At 43.0% G+C, this 19,842-nt stretch overlaps 1 protein-coding gene across 1 annotated transcript in view; it reads right to left on the reverse strand.

The window, feature by feature from the left end:
- trps1 (trichorhinophalangeal syndrome I) overlaps nucleotides 1-19,842 on the reverse strand; it is a 174,340-nt gene that overhangs the window by 113,338 nt on the left and 41,160 nt on the right. Inside the window, exon 4 of the mRNA XM_029734666.1 lies at nucleotides 18,384-19,531. Within this exon, the coding sequence (XP_029590526.1) occupies nucleotides 18,384-19,531 (1,148 nt within the window). The remainder of the gene's footprint in view (nucleotides 1-18,383; nucleotides 19,532-19,842) is intronic.

Below are 19,842 nucleotides of genomic sequence, written 5' to 3' on the forward strand. Positions count from 1 at the left end.
GCTGTCATATGCCTCTGTAATGTACACGGAGGGAAAAAAGTATTTGATCCCCTGCTGATTTTGTACATTTGCCCACTGACAAAGAAATGATTAGTCTATAATTTTAATGGTAGGTTTATTTGAACAGTGAGAGACAGAATAACAACAAAAAAATCCAGAAAAACGCATGTCAAAAATGTTATAAAATGATTTGCATTTTAATAAGGGAAATAAGTATTTGACCCCTCTGCAAAACATGACCAGTACTTGGTGGCAAAACCCTTGTTGGCAATCACAGAGGTCAGACGTTTCTTGTAGTTGGCCACCAGGTTTGCACACATCTCAGGAGGGATTTTGTCCCACTCCTCTTTGCAGATCTTCTCCAAATCATTAAGGTTTCGAGGCTGACGTTTGGCAACTCGAACCTTCAGCTCCCTCCACAGATTTTCTATGGGATTAAGGTCTGGAGACTGGCTAGGCCACTCCACGACCTTAATGTGCTTCTTCTTGAGCCATTCCTTCGTTGCCTTGGCCGTGTGTTATGGGTCATTGTCATGCTGGAATACCCATCCACGACCCATTTTCAATGCCCTGGCTGAGGGAAGGAGGTTCTCACCCAAGATTTGACGGTACACGGCCCCGTCCATCGTCCCTTTGATGCGGTGAAATTGTCCTGTCCCCTTAGCGGAAAAACACCCCCAAAGCATAATGTTTCCACCTCCATGTTTGACGGTGGGGATGGTAATCTTGGGGTCATAGGCAGCATTCCTCCTCCTCCAAACACGGCGAGTTGAGTTGATGCCAAAGAGCTCCATTTTGGTCTCATCTGACCACAACACTTTCACCCAGTTGTTCTCTGAATCATTCAGATGTTCATTGCCAACTTCAGACGGGCATGTATATGTGCTTTCTTGAGCAGGAGGACCTTGCGGGCGCTGCAGGATTTCAGTCCTTCACGGCGTAGTGTGTTAACAATTGTTTTCTTGGTGACTATGCCCCAGCTGCCTTGAGATCATTGACAAGATTCACCCGTGTAGTTCTGGGCTGATTCCTCACCGTTTTCATGATCATTGCAACTCCACGAGGTGAGATCTTGCATGGAGCCCCAAGGTGAGGGAGATTGAGAGTTCTTTTGTGTTTTTCCATTTGCGAATAATCGCCCCAACTATTGACACCTTCTCACCAAGCTGCTTGGCAATTGTCGTTATGTTGTTATTCTGTCTCTCACTGTTCAAATACTCCTACCATTAAAATTATAGACTGATAATTTCTTTGTCAGTGGGCAAACGTACAAAATCAGCAGGGGATGTGTGTGTGTGTGTGTGTGTGTGTGTGTGTGTGTGTGTGTGTGTGTGTGTCTGTGTGTGTCTGTGTGTGTGTGTGTGACGATACCAGAATGTTGACTTCAATACCGATACCAGGTTTAGTCTCACGATACTTGATACAGAAATTATACCACGGCAAAAAAAAGCAAGAAAGCGTATTAGTTAAAGTCACAGAATAACCACTGGGCTTAATTTTTTTAAACATTGAAAAAAAATGGATAACTGGTAGAACAACTTAAATAAATACACTATTATTCTATTCTGTAGTCAATTTTGTTCAAAAATAAAACACAATTTTAAATAACAGAATAATAGGTTGTTTTCAGTCAAGCGACACAGTACGTTCAATTTGGCTGATGGGGGGCAAGGAGACCGCCAGCTTCGCTAAAACTATTGACAACTACGTGCCATTTTCAAGGGATTGTTAAATAAATGTTATATCTAGTTGGTTTTCATATCATCACCTATTGAGCAAATGTCTGATTATTCCATGCAAAACAATTGCATACATTTAGCTCTATCATCAGAGTTATACAGCAAGCATGTTCTTCATGATCAGTAAACATCAATGATCATGTAATTTCAGATATCTGAAAGTACCTATCCATTTAGTACTTAGCTAGCTTAGCAAACAACACAATTTAACTTGCTTCAACAGAGATTAAGCTTTTTGAAAGTGCTTGACATCGGCAAGTCCTCGTCCTGGTAAAGTTGTCAGTCGGATTTCTGTCATCATTACTATAGATGGCAAGCTAATCAAACACTATTTGGATATAGCCATCTAGTTTATCCCCTGAACGATATCTTGTTACCTAGCCATATTGACGTGATCTGTTATTAGCTAGCTAACCAATTTGAAGTGGTCCATAAATCATGTCTGTCAGCAGTAACCGTAATTAAAGACTCTTAAAAACAATTTTGAAAATGGGAACATGTTAGCTAACTTCGCTAGGTAGGCCTATGTTGGTTTGAGAAAAAATTACATTAGGTCACTATGTTTAGCTAACTGCATGTGCCCATCTGCTGCTTGACAAGCAAAGCCCACAAAGGGCGGGAAATGAACCTAAACCACTCATACATGTCAGGTATAGTTATTTTTTTTATATCACTCAAATATCCAATTAATGGTGGCTAATATTGAGAGATATCGTGAGGCTGCCCTACGTATCTGAAATTACATGATCAGTTGTTGCAGTTACAGGCTGTATAACTCTGATGATAGAGCTAAATGTGTGTAATTGTTTTTGCATGGAATAATCAGAAAATTGTAGGTCTGACTATGCTCTTCAAGAGGTGATGGTATTACAACCAAATAGTAAAAATGTATTTAACAATCCCTTGAAAATGGCACGCACTTGTCAATAGTTTTAGCGGAGCTGTGGGCCTCTTTGCCCCCCAGCAGGCAAATCGAACATTCTCCACCTTATTGTGAAGCTTTAGTGAAAACAACCTAAACATTACATTTTTCCTATGCAAAACCATATGTGAGACTCACAGCATACAAAATAATTGTGCAATTACATCTAAACTGTTTAAAAATGTAATTTTCTACATACAAGGGATAATTTGATAATCTATGGCCATAATATTGGGTGAAATGACATACATAGGACCAATGATTCATTATTCATTACAGCTAAATCATTTAATGTATTAAATAAATAGTTTGGTTTCTAAACATAAAAAAAACTTTGAAGCTAATTTCTGAAGCTTCTAGAGCATATTGTAATAGTCTACACACCATAGAAATACAAAGGATTTTACAAAGCATACTACAATTCCCAAAGTGCATTTCAACTCCCAGGGTGCAATGCTCCACCCAGGGCTGCTGGCTGGCTAGTGGCTACTGCTAGCAAGCCCAGCCCAGACAATCGTGACATAGTCTAAATATATCGCTGTCATAGCCAAGTTATGAGGGCATTTCACATTACTTTTGGGTTGTAATCATATTATATTTATTTTATTTCACCTTTATTTAACCAGGTAGGCTAGTTGAGAACAAGTTCTCATTTACAACTGCGACCTGGCCAAGATAAAGCAAAGCAGTTCGACACATACAACAACATACACATACAACAACAATTATAATGCTCAAATGAACGTCATACTGAGTATATGTTCATGTCAATGTCACTCAAAAATAATTCAAATTTAGTTGCAAGTAGAATAATGTTACAATGCAAATGTCATGTGTGAAATAGTTTTTTTTTTTATGTTGTTTTGCAACTAAACCTCCCTTGCACTGCACTGCTTTGTAACACCTTTTGCATAGTTGTTACGGTGGGCTGGTCCTAATCATCTGCTCTGTAAGCAACGTATTCCCATAGTTCACTTCTGGAGACAGTTTGGTCAACAAGCTGCGGGCGTGGAGGTATGATGTATTCATTTAAATAAGCCATGCTGTCGGCATTTTCTCTCTCCTCTCGCTTGCTTGTCAAAACCCTGGCTAGCTTACTACTGCCCCCTTGAGAAGATTCAAACAAATTAGTAGACAGACCCCATCCGCTCAATCTGTATATATGACGTGGGACATATTTGACAGAAGCACCGAAAATAACAACAATTCTAGTACTGAACCGTTTTTCCATGTTCAAGTATCGAAAAAGTACCGAAGCTTAGGTATACCGTGCAACACTAGTGGGTGTGTGTGTGTGTGTGTGTGTGTGTGTGTGTGTGTGTGTGTGTGTGTGTGTGTGTGTGTGTGTGTGTGTGTGTGTGTGTGTGTGTGTGTGTGTGTGCATGCGTGTATGAATGCGCGAGTGCCTACTCTGTGCATGTGCGGTGCGTGCGTACGTGTGATTCTGTGACTGTGTATATGTTAGTAACTGTGTGCATGCATGCCTCCATGAGTGTGTGTGCCTAACTTCTCTACAGAGTAATCTGGCTAAACTCTTCACAGATGCTGAACAAAGGAGCAGCAACCTCGGCGTCTCTTTCCCTCCCTCTAGTCTCTGTCAGTCAGCATTATGGCTTCTAGCCACGAGAGGTCCTGCCTTCTACCTGGTTTTACACCGATTACACCATAGAGGTCTACCACCTGGTTTTACACCGATTACACCATAGAGGTCTTCTACCTGGTTTTACACCGATTACACCATAGAGGTCTTCTACTTGGTTTTACACCGATTACACCATAGAGGTCTACCACCTGGTTTTACACCGATTACACCATAGAGGTCTTCTACCTGGTTTTACACCGATTACACCATAGAGGTCTTCTACCTGGTTTTACACTGATTAAACCATAGAGGCCTTTTACCTGGTTTTACACTGATTACACTAAAGAGATCTTCTACCTGGTTTTACACCAATTACACTATAATGGTCTTCCACCTGTTTCACAATGACTACACCAAAGAGTCCTTCCATTTGGATTTACATCAGCTGTAGAAGAGATGTGAAGCCCTGCCTTAAACCAGGTTTTACACCTGTAACAGCAAAGGGGAAGCCATCAGGTTCGGTTGAACTGACAGGTGAGATCAGTTAACCCAGCAATCAGCTTTTTCCCAGTCAAGCCCTGTAGCAGAACCTAAAGAATAAGGTGCCCTAACTATAAATCAGGAAGAAGTGAGGAGAGACAGGCTTTCATCATCGAGAAGAGCCTGTTTTCCCCAGCATGCAGTGCGGGAAGTGTGTTCGCTTAGAGACTCAGGGGCATAAGGAACAAGATCAAAGCCTTTGGAATTTCAGTACGCATAGGTGTGTGTGTGCATATATTGTGTGTATAGTGTGTGTGTGTGTATATTGTGTGTGTGCATATTGTGTGTGTGTGTGTGCATATTGTGTGTGTGTATATTGTGTGTGTGTGTGTGTGTGTGTGTGTGTGTGTGTGTGTGTGTGTGTGTGTGTGTGTGTGTGTGTGTGTGTGTGTGTGTGTAGTCTGCAGACAGGCTTCTCTGATTATCTGTACTGTTTACATCTCAAAGGACAGCTGCACCAGGCCAAGAGGCCAGCTATGCCTCTAAAGAATGTCCTGAACATCTGTGATTTTTCAACGCAGCAGCGCATCCAATAATGCGCTCTCAACTCCCCACAAACATATTCACCCTCAAAACAGTACCTGAGGAAGGCCCGCAGCATCGTCAAGCACCCCACACACCTCAGCCCCAAGCCGCTCACTCCATTACCGTAGGGCAGACGGTAACAGAACATGAGGTCTGATGCCAACAGGCTCAGAGACAGTTTCTATCTACAAGCCATCAGACTGATGAACACTTGAACTGGACTGGCCACCTGTACTGACGCGCCACACCTTAGCACACACTAGTGTTGCACGAAACAAACCTCCAAAAAAACGGTTCAGTACTAGAATTTTTTTTACATGCGGTACTTCTGTCAAGTGTGTTTCACGTGATTGAGAGGATCAAGTCTGCATCAGCGCAGCCCCTTTATAGTGCGAAGAGCAGAGTGCTTGCTCCACTTAGTCATTCATTGCTAGGGCTGTCTGGGATGCATTGATAGCTCCCCAGTCCCCACTCATGCTGCACAGATGTTAACAAACTTGAATAATGCAACATGGCATGTAGAAATGTTGAAACTGTTCATTGCTTTTCGCAAAACAATGTCCGTACAGGCTAGAAAACTTTGACAATGCAAGATGAAACCGGTAGCTTCCAGCTTTAATTGTCGGCTAACTTTCCTTGCAGGCTTACAGCTGAATTCACTAGAATAGTACTTTGTTTGTGATAATGTGCAAACCATCACGCAAAAAAATGCTGATTTCAAAGCTGATTGTGACCAAAAACGTCCCTAGCCACCAAAAAGTTATTCACTTCTTCGTCGCTCTCGCCTTCCATCTGGTTTCCACTAGATTCCATTCATACGTTGCACCTCCATCACTTGGTCGCATTATGCCATTGTTACGAACGTTCTCATTGTTACGAACGTTCTCATTGTTACGAACGTTCTCAAGCCACCCCGCGTCATTGTGGTGCCCTAAAGTGGGGATAAGCCCAGTCATTCTGGAAGGTGTCTAACTACTGTTTAGTCTAAATTACACTATAGTGCCTCGAAATACGATGACATTGCTAAAGTAGTCAAATATTTCATAGAAAACAATTTTGCAAGCAATATCATGTTGTCAAATGTACTCTAGACAGATGGCATTAGCTAGCAAAGTTCTTCAGAAATATGCTAACGTTAGCTAGCTAATATCCAGTGGCCTCCCCTCAATCTTAACTAGCTAGCTAACATTATACTACATCCAAAGGCAATCTGGTGACATCAAAATGATGACGAAAGGTTTTGCTACTAATTATTTGCCTCCTTTTGAATGTCATTGTATTTCCAAGCCACTGTAATGTCTAGAGTACATTTGAAATCTTCATCAGCGCACACTGACGATGCATTGAGTAGAATGCTCAGTCAGGCATCAATCCAAAACAAGCATTAAAAACAATATTGTGACGAAATATGCAACCCATGAATAGCCACAAAGTCAGATTCCACAGCCACATTCTGCATAGTGAATGACATCATTACTTTCTTAAAGAGACATCGCACACTTTTATAAAATAAGAGATTGCTTCTTCTATGCAAATGGGGTTGATCAGTACAATAAAATAATATGTTCTCTTCGCAATTGCCAATAAAATAAGTCCTAAATGGAAGGGATGGTTTGTCATCTGTAGCCCCATGATATCAGCTAAAACAAGCTCAATAACTCACTGCATGCACACACTCCTATTGAATAATACTAATTCACCTGTACTGTGAATAGAACTACATCTTGATTTACCCAGTTTATCAATATAGATTTACCATTCAACTATGTTGTTTTGTAGGTAGATTGGTAAAAACAAAGTCAAATTGGTTGTATAATTGATTAAATTAATGCAAAATAATTTACATAAACATTGTAAAATGTAATGATATTGAACTCAAAGATGCCCAACGATTGAACAGAGCAGTAGTTGCGTTTATTTGTCTGGATCAAGTGCCATTCTGTGACTTTGGCTAATTTGCCTTCTTGTTTTGTTGCGGTATTGTTTTGCTATCGTTGTGGTATCAAATACCGTGATGGTATCGAGTATCATGAAACTAGACGTGATTTCAGTATCGAAGTAAAAATTCTGGTATTGTGACAACCCTTAGTACACACACACTCATCCACACACACAATACACACACACATATACATTCATGCTACACACACATCACAACTGATACTACCAGTCTCTTACTATTATTGCCAAATACTTCACAATGTATACATTTGCCCCCCTATTCCCACTTGGACAATAAATTGTGCCTTCCTGTATTTCACCTACGCTAAAATGTTTATTATATTCTTCCGAGACATTTACTTTATGTTCGTATTCTTATATTTGATTATTTCTTAATGTTGTAGCATTGTCGAGAAGGAACCTGGAAGTAAGCATTTGCAACTTGAAACACAATATTGCAACCACAAGCACACTTGCAATAGTGAGGAAAATCTATATCAGCATGTACTCTCACGCACATACACACAATGAGACAAACAGAAATACACACACACACACACGCACGCACGCACGCACACACACACACACACACACACACACACACACACACACACACACACACACACACACACACACACACACACACACACACACACACACACACACACACAGACACACACACACACACACACACACACACACACGCCAGCATTAGTTTCAACACTCACACACTCAGTCTACACACCTATTCAGACCCTAGAGAACCCAGAAAATATGCTGTAGCTCTAGACTGTACTAAACGTTCCGACGCCCTCTTGCTCATGCCCCAACTAAAAACCAGGAAGAAGTGAGAAGAGACAGGCTTTCATCATCAAGAAGAGCCTGTTTTCCCAGCATGCAGTGTGTCAATGAGTTCGCTTAAAGTCAGACACAGGGGCAGAGGAACAAGATCAAAGCCCTTGGAATCCAGCACACATAGGTGTGTGTGTGTGTTTGTGAATGTCTGTAGTCTCTGCAGGCAGGCTTCTCTGATTATCTGTACTGTTTACATCTCAAAGGACCGCTGCACTAGGCCAAGAGGCCAGCTATGCCTCTAATGAATGTCCTGAACATCTGTGATTTTTCAACGCAGCAGCGCATCCAATAATACTCTCGCAACTCCCCAAACACATGCACACACATACTCACTCACACAAGGCTCTACGCGGACCTATTTTACAAGGAGCACGTGTGAGCCTAAGTGGAAAAATGTAGGCGCATACAAAGAAATTTAGGAGCACCACATAAAATGTTTGCTGTAATAGCGCTAGAATCCTTCATTTTTATTGGCGCACTGGTGCTCCTAAATAAAAAATCCAGGTCGCACAGCAAAATATTTAGGCGCATATGCAAGTAAAATGTTTGCACTGTAGAGCCCTGTCACACACACAGGGCCACAAGCATATTTGCGATAATCTACAGTATACTAGCATGTACTCTCACACACATACATAAAATAAGACACACAGAGACAGACACATGCACGCACGCTCGATGCCCACACACACACACACACACACACACACACACAGAGACCAGCATACGTTTCATCACTCACTTCGCACACACTCAGCCAACGCACCTATCCTCTGGGCTTGCGTAGCGCGGTTTTCTTCAACAACTATTTTCCTCCAAGACCAGGAAACAAACAACATTACATACAAATTCAATTACAGCTTCATGAGAATAAATGGACAAGTGTGCAACCTGAGACACACTGGTTGTTTTCCGTGGTTTTATTACAGGGGAGTTATGGTGAGCGATAGAGACAGAGCCTTCTCCACGGCCAGTCCTTCCAGCCGCAGACACTTTCACTTATCATTACGCTTTAAAATGAGAAGACAAACAGCTCCTTCTCCCTCTCTCTCTCTATTTATCTCTCTCTCTATTTATCTCTCTCTCCCTCTCTCTCCCTCCTACTTTTCTTTCATTCTCTATTTCTCCCTCACTACTGAAGGCAGCAACAGCTCACACACATAAAGGACAGCCTGAGTCCAACATAAATCGCTATCCTCTCCTCTGCCGACCTCACTGACAGCAAACACAAATATTTCTGTCGACCCAAAACCGAAATTTGATCATTGGCTAGCCCAGGGACGTGGTGTAACGGGTTCTTCTCTGGATGTTCCCTGGCTGTAAAATAGAATTACAGTAGACTATCATTTGTCAGATATTGTTTCTGCTACAATGCATATGGATTGATGTTGTTTATTGATTGGATAAGGGTCAGACTAAGACACAACTGATACATAAAAGTTTACATTTTGTTTTACAAAACTGTAATGCTGTTCAACAAAATATTCTTTAAAGTTTCAAATAAGCACCACATTTTCTGCTAAAATGCAGACATTTTACAGTATATTTATATATGTAAATTCATACTTGGGAATAAATCGTTTTTAATGATTTTTGCTTTATTCATGACCTCGTACCCACTCTAAATGTAACAAATTACAGAACTGGGAATAATGAGGTGGTTTAATTGAGGTGTGTCTTCAAATAGAATACTGACATTTATAGCTCAATTACTGCCATATAAATAGTTTAAGTATTAGCAATTATTTTTACACAAAGCTGTGAAAAGTGTTTATTTGTTTCCATGGTAGATTGATGAAAAGGCAATGCAATTTAATTTATTGAATTCAATTAAGGGAAAGTTAACATAAGTTCCTTCCAATTTACAAAACTAACTGTCAAACAGTCATTTAAATGCATTGTTCGTCTTGTCCCTTTGTGGTTTAAAAATGATTTTAACCTTTGAGTAATTGTTTAAGCCATGAGAAAAACAATGATATCTATAAATTGAATAAGCAGAGTTGGGGAGAGAGGGGTAAGTTGAGCGATTTTTTTACATTCTGCATCACTCTGTCAAGGGAAAAATAATATTCTTTCTAACAAAGATATCTACATACATTTCAGGATGTTGTGAATCCCTGGAAATAATCAGAATTCATGTCAACATTACAGTTTTGAAAACATCGTTTTTCCAAAAACAAGTGGTCTCTTGGCAAAACTTGGGCTGTTAAAATTATACAGTTGAAGTCGGAAGTTTAGATACACCTTAGCCAAATACATTTAAACTCAGTTTTTCACAATTCCTGACATTTAATCCTAGTAAAAACTCCCTGTCTTAGGTCAGTTAGGATCACCACTTTATTTTAAGAATGTGAAATGTCTGAATAATAGTAGAGAGAATGATTTACTTCAGATTTTATTTCTTTCATCACATTCCCAGTGACAGAAGTTTCCATACACTCAATTAGTATTTGGTAGCATTGCCTTTAAATTGTTTAACTTTAGTCAAACGTTTCGGGTAGCCTTCCACAAGCTTCCCACAATAAGTTGGGTGAATTTGCCCATTCCTCCTGACAGAGCTGGTGTAACAGACTAAGTATTGTAGGCCTCCTTGCTCGCACACGCTTTCTCAGTTCTGCCCACAAATTTTCTATAGGATTGAGGTCAGGGCTTTGTGATGGCAACTCCGATACCTTGACTTTGTTGTCCTTAAGCCATTTTGTCACAACTTTGGAAGTATGCTTGGGGTCATTGTCCATTTTGAGATGTTGCTTCAATATATCCACATCATTTTCCTACCTCATGATGCCATCTATTTTGTGAAGTCCCCCAGTCCATCCTGCAGCAAAGCACCCCCACAACATGATGCTGCCACACCCGTGCTTCACGGTTGGGATGGTGTTCTTCAGCTTGCAATCCTCCCCCTTTTTGCTCCAAACATAACGATGGTCATTATGGCCGAAAAGTAACATTTTTGTTTCCTCAGACCAGAGGACATTTCTCCAAAAAGTACGATCTTTGTCCCCATGTGTAGTTGCAAACCGTAGTCGTCTTTTTTATGGAGGTTTTGGAGCAGTGGCTTCTTCCTTGCTGAGTGGCCTACAGGTTATGTCAAAATAGGACTCGTTTTACTGTGGATATCGATACTTTTGCACCTGTTTCCTCCAACATCTTCACAAGGTCCTTTGCTGTTGTTCTGGGATTGATTTGCACTTTTCGCACCAAAGTACGTTCATCTCTATGAGACAGAACGCATCTTCTTCCTGAGCGGTATGACGGCTGCGTGGTCCCATGGTGTTTATACTTGCGTACTATTGTTTGTACAGATGAACGTGGTACCTTCAGGCATTTGGAAATTGCTCCCAAGGATGAACCAGACTTGTGGAGGTCTACAATGTTTTTTTCTGAGGTCTTGGCTGATTTCTTTTGATTTTCCCATGATGTCAAGCAAAGAGGCACTGAGGTTGAAGGTAGGCCTTGAAATACCTCCACAGGTACACCTCCAATTGACTCAAATTATGTCAATTAGCCTATCAGAAGCTTTTAATGCCATGACATAATTTTCTGGAATTTTCTAAGCTGTTTAAAGGCACAGTCAACTTAGTGTATGTAAACTTCTGACCCACTGGAATTGTGACACAGTAAACTATAAGTGAAATAATCTGTCTGTAAACAATTGTTGGAAAAATTACTTGTGTCATGCACAAAGTAGATGTCCTAACCGACTTGCCAAAACTATAGTTTGTTAACAAGAAATTTGTAGAGTGGTTGAAAAACTAGTTTTAATGACTCCAACCTAAGTGTATGTAAACTTCTGACTTCAACTGTATGTCTTTATTGAATGAAATATTACCACAACCTTTTTAAAACCATGTCCATCTTTATTTCCCAAACACAATTCAACATAATCAAAATCACTTTTAGTCTTTTAAGCATCTTTTACACCTTACAAACACTTAATACTTTTTTAACACTTTTAACATAGGCCAGGCCCTGGTGTTACCTCCTATCCCAGTGATAATGCCTTGCATTAAGCCTGGGAAGAAAATACTTACATTTGCTTAACTTGCCATTGGCTCAACTTACCCCTTGGCCATTGGTTCAACTTACCAAAGGGCAAACATTTTGACTATTTTAGCCCACACAGTTAAAAGGATGCACTTTCATGCTAGGTTTAGGAACTCATATTGAAACTTATACAGACCCCAACTGATGTATAGAACAATCATAAAATAATCTACTTTATAGATACAAGCATCAGAAAATCTCTAAAACAATAAAATCATTTGGCTCTGTGAAAATCAGTTTTGTGGACCTAACTTGCTTACCTCTTTTTAATTGTTTCTTCCTTCACAGACTCCACGAAATGATGACCTCTTCCTAAATATTTGGTCAAATTATTAATTTTGTGTATGGCTTCCTAGAAACAAGGGTGGCTCAACTTACCCCTTTGGCTCACCTTATCCCACTCTTTCCTAGGATATTTGAGGAAATTGCAATTGATTTGAAAACAAGTAGATGTTGATGTGAACACACTTTCAAGAATCCCCACCACCACACACAAATAAATGTGGTGCACACACACACACACACACACACACACACACACACACACACACACACAGCCAAATGTTTTTTTGCCAGTCCAGATGTATCTGTCTGTACAAGGTTAGCTGCAGTCATACACTAGTGGATGATTTAGGACAGAGCAAGATGGCGTCTTGGCAAGTCTCTTTTTCTCCTCTCTCTCTCTCTCCCGCCCTCTCTCTCTCTATCCCCTTTTTCTCTCTCTATACCCTCTCTCTCTCTCTCCCGCCCTCTCTCTCTCTATCCCCTTTTTCTCTCTCTCTCTCCCTCCTCTCTCTCTATCGCCTTTTTCTCTTTCTCTCTATACCCTCTCTCTCTCTCTCCCTCCTCTCTCTCTATCGCCTTTTTCTCTTTCTCTCTATACCCTCTCTCTCTCTCCCGCCCTCTTTCTCTATCCCCTTTTTCTCTCTCTCTCTATACCCCCTCTCTCTCTCCCGCCCTCTCTCTCTCTATCCTCTTTTTCTCTCTCTCTCTATACCCTCTCTCTCTCCCTCCTCTCTCTCTCTATCCCTTCTCTCTCTCTATCCCCTTTTTCTCTCTCTATACCCTCTCTCTCTCCCTCCTCTCTCTCTCTATCCCTTTCTCTCTCTCTCTCTATCCCTTCTCTCTCTCTCTCTCTTTCTCTCTCTTTATCTCTCTCTCTCTGTCTATCCCCCTCTCTCTCTCTATCCCCTCTCTCTATCCCCTCTCTCTATCCCTCTCTCTTTCTCTCTTTCTCTATCCCCTCTATATTTCTCTCTCTCTCTCTACCCTCTCTCTCTCTATTCTCTCTCTCTCTCTTTCTCTCTCTATCCCCCCTCTCTCTTTCTCTCTATCCCCTCTATCTCTCTCTATATATATATACCCTCTCTCTCTCTATACTCTCTCTCTCTCTCTCTCTCTATCCCCTATCTCTCTCCTACTCTCTTTCTCCTCCTCTCTCTAAATTCAATTTCAATTTAAGGGGCTTTATTGGCATGGGAAACATATGTTTACATTGCCAAAGCAAGTGAAATAGATATTTCAAATGGCATATTATGTCTTAATACAGTGTTGTAATCATGCGCAAATAGTTAAAGAACAAAAGGGAAAATAAATAAACATAAATATAGGTTGTATTTACAATGGTGGTTGTTCTTCACTGGTTGCCCAAGTCTTGCTGCTGTGATGGCACACTGTGGTATTTCACCCAATAGATATGGGAGTTCATCAAAATTGGATTTGTTTTTTAATTCTTTGTGGGTTCTTTAATCTGAAGGAAATATGTGTCTCTAGTATGGTCATACATTTGGCAGGAGGTTAGGAACTGCAGCTCAGTTTCCACCTCATTTTGTGGGCAGTGTCTCTGTTGGGGATGGCTTTGTTATGGAAGGTTTGGAGAGGCTGGGAGGACTGAACTGGAGAGGCTGGGGGACTGAACTGGAGAGGCTGGGGGACTGAACTGGAGAGGCTGGGGGACTGAACTGGAGAGGCTGGGGGACTGAACTGGAGAGGCTGGGGAGACTGAACTGGAGAGGCTGGGGGACTGAACTGGAGAGGCTGGGGGACTGAACTGGAGAGGCTGGGGGACTGAACTGGAGAGGCTGGGGGGACTGAACTGGAGAGGCTGGGGGACTGAACTGGAGAGGCTGGGGGACTGAACTGGAGAGGCTGGGGGACTGAACTGGAGAGGCTGGGGGACTGAACTGGAGAGGCTGGGGGGACTGAACTGGAGATGCTGGGGGAGACTGAACTGGAGATGCTGGGGGAGACTGAACTGGAGAGGCTGGGGGACTGAACTGGAGAGGCTGGGGGACTGAACTGGAGAGGCTGGGGGGACTGAACTGGAGAGGCTGGGGGACTGAACTGGAGAGGCTGGGGGACTGAACTGGAGAGGCTGGGGGACTGAACTGGAGAGGCTGGGGGGACTGAACTGGAGAGGCTGGGGGGACTGAACTGGAGAGGCTGGGGGACTGAACTGGAGAGGCTGGGGGACTGAACTGGAGAGGCTGGGGGGACTGAACTGGAGAGGCTGGGGGACTGAACTGGAGAGGCTGGGGGACTGAACTGGAGAGGCTGGGGGACTGAACTGGAAAGGGTGGGGGACTGAACTGGAGAGGCTGGGGGGACTGAACTGGAGAGGCTGGGGGGACTGAACTGAAGAGGCTGGGGGAGACTGAACTGGAGAGGCTGGGGGACTGAACTGGAGAGGCTGGGGGACTTAACTGGAGAGGCTGGGGGACTGAACTGGAGAGGCTGGGGGTAAAACATATTACAGTGGACATCTTCCATACCTGTGCTGTGCAGGGTAATGATGCTGTAAGCCCTAAAGGCTGACTGAGAATGTAACATGTGTGTGTGTTCTGTGCTGCTCAATATTACACTATGATACACCTCTTCATCTCTTCATTGTTCCTTAAGAAAAGAAGGAGAATGTTCCCCCTCTGCTCTGCTCTCACTGAAGGTTGATTTATAGGGATGGCCTCAGACAGGGTGGGTAGGCTGTGTGTGTGTGTGTGTGTGTGTGTGTGTGTGTGTGTGTGTGTGTGTGTGTGTGTGTGTGTGTGTGTGTGTGTGTGTGTGTGTGTGTGTCTGTGTGTGTGTGTGTGTGTGTGTGTGTGTGTGTGTGTGTGTGTGTGTGTGTGTGTGTGTGTGTGTGTGTGCGTGTGTGTGTTAGACGGCTCAGCATCAGTATGGTGTTCACGTCCAGGCTGCAGGGTGGGTGGGGGTCTGGAGTTGAGTGTGTGTGTGTTTGTGTGTGTGGGTGTGTTTGTGTGTGTGTGTGTGTGTGTGTGTGCGTGTGTGTGTGTGTGTGTGTGTGTGCGGGATGGAATCAATGCCTGGAATGGAGTTAATGGAATGGAATGGTTTCCATATGTTTGATGTGTTGGTGACCAGCACATAAATCTACAGCACAGAGCCAGACCAGGGCAGGCCACTAAGCGTCTGCATACAGTACATAGGTTCGCTTTGCTCCTAGCTTAACTCGGCTAGGCGATGCGACCATCATACTCTTTAAAGACCTCCGCTTGGAAGCGAGAAAAAAGCGTAAATATTCCTGTTGTTTGTCCCTCTTGAGCCACCGTAGCAACAACATAGCCAGAAACACTTCCTCAAAATAGTCAAAATTAATAAAGATAAATCAAGAAATGTGTCATTCATTGTAACGTTTTTTTCCCAGGAGGTCTTAGTCGTGCAATTTTACATCTACCGTAATTTCCGGACTATTGAGCACACCTGAATATAAGCCGCACCCACTGAATTTAAAAAAAAAATAGTATTTTGAACATAAATAAGCCGTACATGTCTATAAGCCGCAGGTGCCTACCGGTACATTGAAACAAATGAACTTTACACAGGCTTTAACAAAACACGGCTTGTAACAAAAATAAATAGGCTTTAACGAAACAAGGCTTGTAACAAAAATAAATATGCTTTAACGAAGCACGGCTTGTAACAAAAATAAATAGGCTTTAACGAAACACGGCTTGTAACAAAAAATAAAAAATTAGCAGTAAACAGTAGCCTACCAAGAAAGTCATTGGTCATTATCTTCCTCCTCCTGTGCACTGAAACCACTGAAGTCATCTCCTTCGGTGTCGGAGTTGAATAGCCTCAGAATTGCTTCAACCGATATTGGATCGTTTTCATTGTCGCTCTCGTCACTGTTTGACCTTAACCCGTTCGGCAATTTCATTGGTCTAATGACAGCTTCATGCCGCCAAAAAACTGAGCACATCACAGAATGTGTTTTTTTGGAGAAAACAAATTTAAAATCGGGAAAAATCCATATATTATCCGCATCATTGTTTAAGCCGCAAGGTTCAAAGCGTGGGAAAAAAGTTGTGGCTTATAGTCCGGAATTTACGGTAACTAAAATGTTTGGTGCCGTATTTCTCAAGTGAAAAAATGTGCATGAAAAACTAGTCGTTTCTCATTGAATAACAACAAACACTTCATTTAAGACTGAAGGAGTAATACTGCTGACCAATCACCGACCAAAGGGAGTACAGTTTGCCTCAATAAAAAAATGTGTGAAAAAACCTGCCGAAGACCAAAATGAACAAAAACGTAAAAAAATGTAATCATAATATATGTGCAAACTGTTTCAATTGGGAACACGCGGTAAGCTTTACTCTTCCTGCACACCAGACATCATGCACGACATGCTAACTCACAGACGCACACCACATATCCAGGTATGTATTGTAGTTGAATGGAACAGAGTGTAATATGTATAAAGACACAGAGACAAATACAAAACAGAGGTGGAAACAACATGTATTTGTACACATGCACCAGTGGAGGCTGGTGGGAGGAGCTATAGGAGGATGGGCTAATTGTAATGGCTGGAATGGAATAAATGGAATGGTATCAGACACATCAAACATATGGAAACCATTCCGTTCCATTAATTCCATTCCAGGCATTGATTCCATCCCGCACACACACACACACACACACACACACACACACACACACACACACACACAGTGTTTGAGGCGGGGTATCTCCTGGGAACCCCAGCAGAAGCAGGTCTTATTTCTGCTCTCTCCTCTGTGCATTAGAACTATGAGGCCTGAATACAAAAAGCACCTTATTCAGCAGGCACACAGACAGACACACACACAGCAACATCAGGGTCTGGAAACAGAGCCCCTCCGAGCCCACCTGAACAAACCTTCCAGGGTCTACAGATCATGATGGACATCACACACACACTCAAGAAAGACCCTGTTTCTCACACACTGAGGGTGGGCCTTTTAGCTGTTTTGTTTCGACCTTTAACACTTAGCCTAGAGCGGTGAGCATTTTATAACCATTACAGAAATTAAGCCTCCAACAAGTGTTCAACAGGAAATGTGAATTATTATGTGGATTATAATTAATTAATGTCGGGGTTGATACATTTTTCGTTAAGGGAAAATCAAGTCGGTAATTTCAAAGTGAAAATTACAAACATCAAAAGCCTTTTAAAAGCTGAAATACAAGTTTTACATTTCCTGCATTGCACTTCTATTAGATTTACCACAATTGATTTCTCAGCGCTCTGGCACAGCGTCTGTAAAGGCTTCAAGCAGACATATGGATCGAGCTACTGCACAAGACTCACTTCTATCGATACATTCCCAAACAGCCGAATCTAAACAGGCCGCTGAGCTGAAAAGGAAAAATGCTCTGTAATTGATATCTTATGTGGATGTGTAATAGAAGGTAATAGAGTGATTTCAGTGGCTCAGTTATCTATTATATGGTTCAGTTGCAGAGTATTTTCCATAACCCACCCCGATACACAGGCACACAGGAAGGTAGCGCAGAGACACTCACACATACATACACACATGCATACACACATACACACACACCTGGCAAAGACAAGACTAAATCTAAGCCCACAAAGGGGTTATTGAATTACTTGACTTTTAACATTTCACTATCGATTCCCTAAAGTTGATTAACTACATGTACTGTGTGTGTCAGCGCAAATCTGCTGCTCATTATGAGCAAAACTGGATTTACTTCAACGTCACAACAGATCATCTCATAACCCAAAGTTGAATTAAGAACAATGTCAACAATGCTTACACTAGCTGGACTCTAGCACTGAGCCGTGATGCATGATACCACACTAATTTTTACCAATGAAAATCAGGTTTACAATGTGAAGCTGAACCAAACCTTAACTAACTGATTGGTCGACTAACTACAACATGTCAGCAACGTCTGCAAATAGACTCAACTCCCCACTACTCACCTGTAGTGACGGAAGATCTCCTCCTCCACATCTGTGATGAAATGGCACTTGGTGCATGAGTGCTCCCCGTGAGGGCCCTTGGGGGCCGAGATCCTCCCCGTCTCTGCGCCCTCCTCCTCGGGCTTGACCTCCAGCACGCCATGGGTGGCATGGGCGCTGTCGTAGTGCAGCAGGAGCAGGTCAATGTCGCTGGTGGCATAGGGACACTGGTCACACAGGTGGGTGACACTGGGCCTGGGGGACGGGGAGATGTCCTGGGGAGACAGCTGGAGTAGGAGGCGGGCACAGTGGGAGCAGGCACTCTTCCTGCAGGCGAACGGGTAGGAAATCTCCCCCAGGTGCTTCTCAGGGCTGCAGAGGCCACGCGGGCAGAACGGGCAGTGCTTGATGGTGCACTTATGGATGCTGTGGGCCTGCTGGTAGTGGCGGAGCAGAGGCGCCACCACAATAACCTCAGGCCCGTGGTTCATGGAGTAGCGGAAGTCACAGAACTGGCAGTTGTAGCTGGTCACCACCGTCTCTGGGTCTGTTGCCCCCGTCGTGCCACCCATTCCTGTCTTGTCTTTCCTCCGGCTGTGGGGGGTCAGGTCTCGATCAGGGTCTCTCTCTCTATCCCTGGCCTTGCTGTTCCCTCGTTCCCTCTCGCCTGGGCTGCCCTCCCTGGTCCCTCCTCCCCCAGGCTGGTTGTGTCTCTTCTCGTAGTGCTCCAGGAGGCGTTGTGAGCTGGGCGACTCACAGCTGAAGCTGCAGTACTTACACCAGTAATAGTCCGCCGCTGTGGCGCCGCCGTCGGTCCCCGTCCAGCCAGGGGAGTCGGTGGCGCGGATGGGAACAGAGTAGCCAGCCACCGAGTCGTCCTCCGCACGGACTGCCACCCGGTCCGCCCACTTTCCCGGTTCCGCCCCCTCCGCACCACCGCCCCGTGTTACACAGTTCCCCCTCCTGTCCGAGGGCTTGTCGTCATTGGGCAGCTGCGGGGGGTGGGACTTCATCTTGTTCGGGTGGGCAGACAGAAAGTGTTGCTCCAGCTCCAAGGAGGAGCTGCCCATGTAAGTGAAGTTACAGAACTTGCAGCGGAAGTACTTGGTGTTTCCCTGACAGTCCGGAGTCTTCCTCCCGATGCCAATGAAGGTGCCTCCCAGCGTCACCTGGAACACAACGAAGAAGAGGAAGAGACATCAACTCATGTTGATTATGCATTTCGCTTCAATGTATTTTTTCTTCCCCTGATTTAGCTGAATCTTATGTTTTGTTTTCCTTATTTTAATTTGCAACAATTATTTATCACAATCCTACTCTTTATTTGTTGATAAATATGTGAAAGGAGAAGGTGATTTACAAGCCCCATGCACTTTTCATTTCTCTTTTAACTCTCATCATATATTTTTTCATCTGTGAAAATTATAAAGATATACAAAATAAACCCAGAGCAATACATACACAAAGTGCAATATGTGAG

This window comes from Salmo trutta, chromosome 36 (genome assembly GCF_901001165.1).
Source record: "Salmo trutta chromosome 36, fSalTru1.1, whole genome shotgun sequence".
Lineage (NCBI taxonomy): Eukaryota > Metazoa > Chordata > Actinopteri > Salmoniformes > Salmonidae > Salmo > Salmo trutta.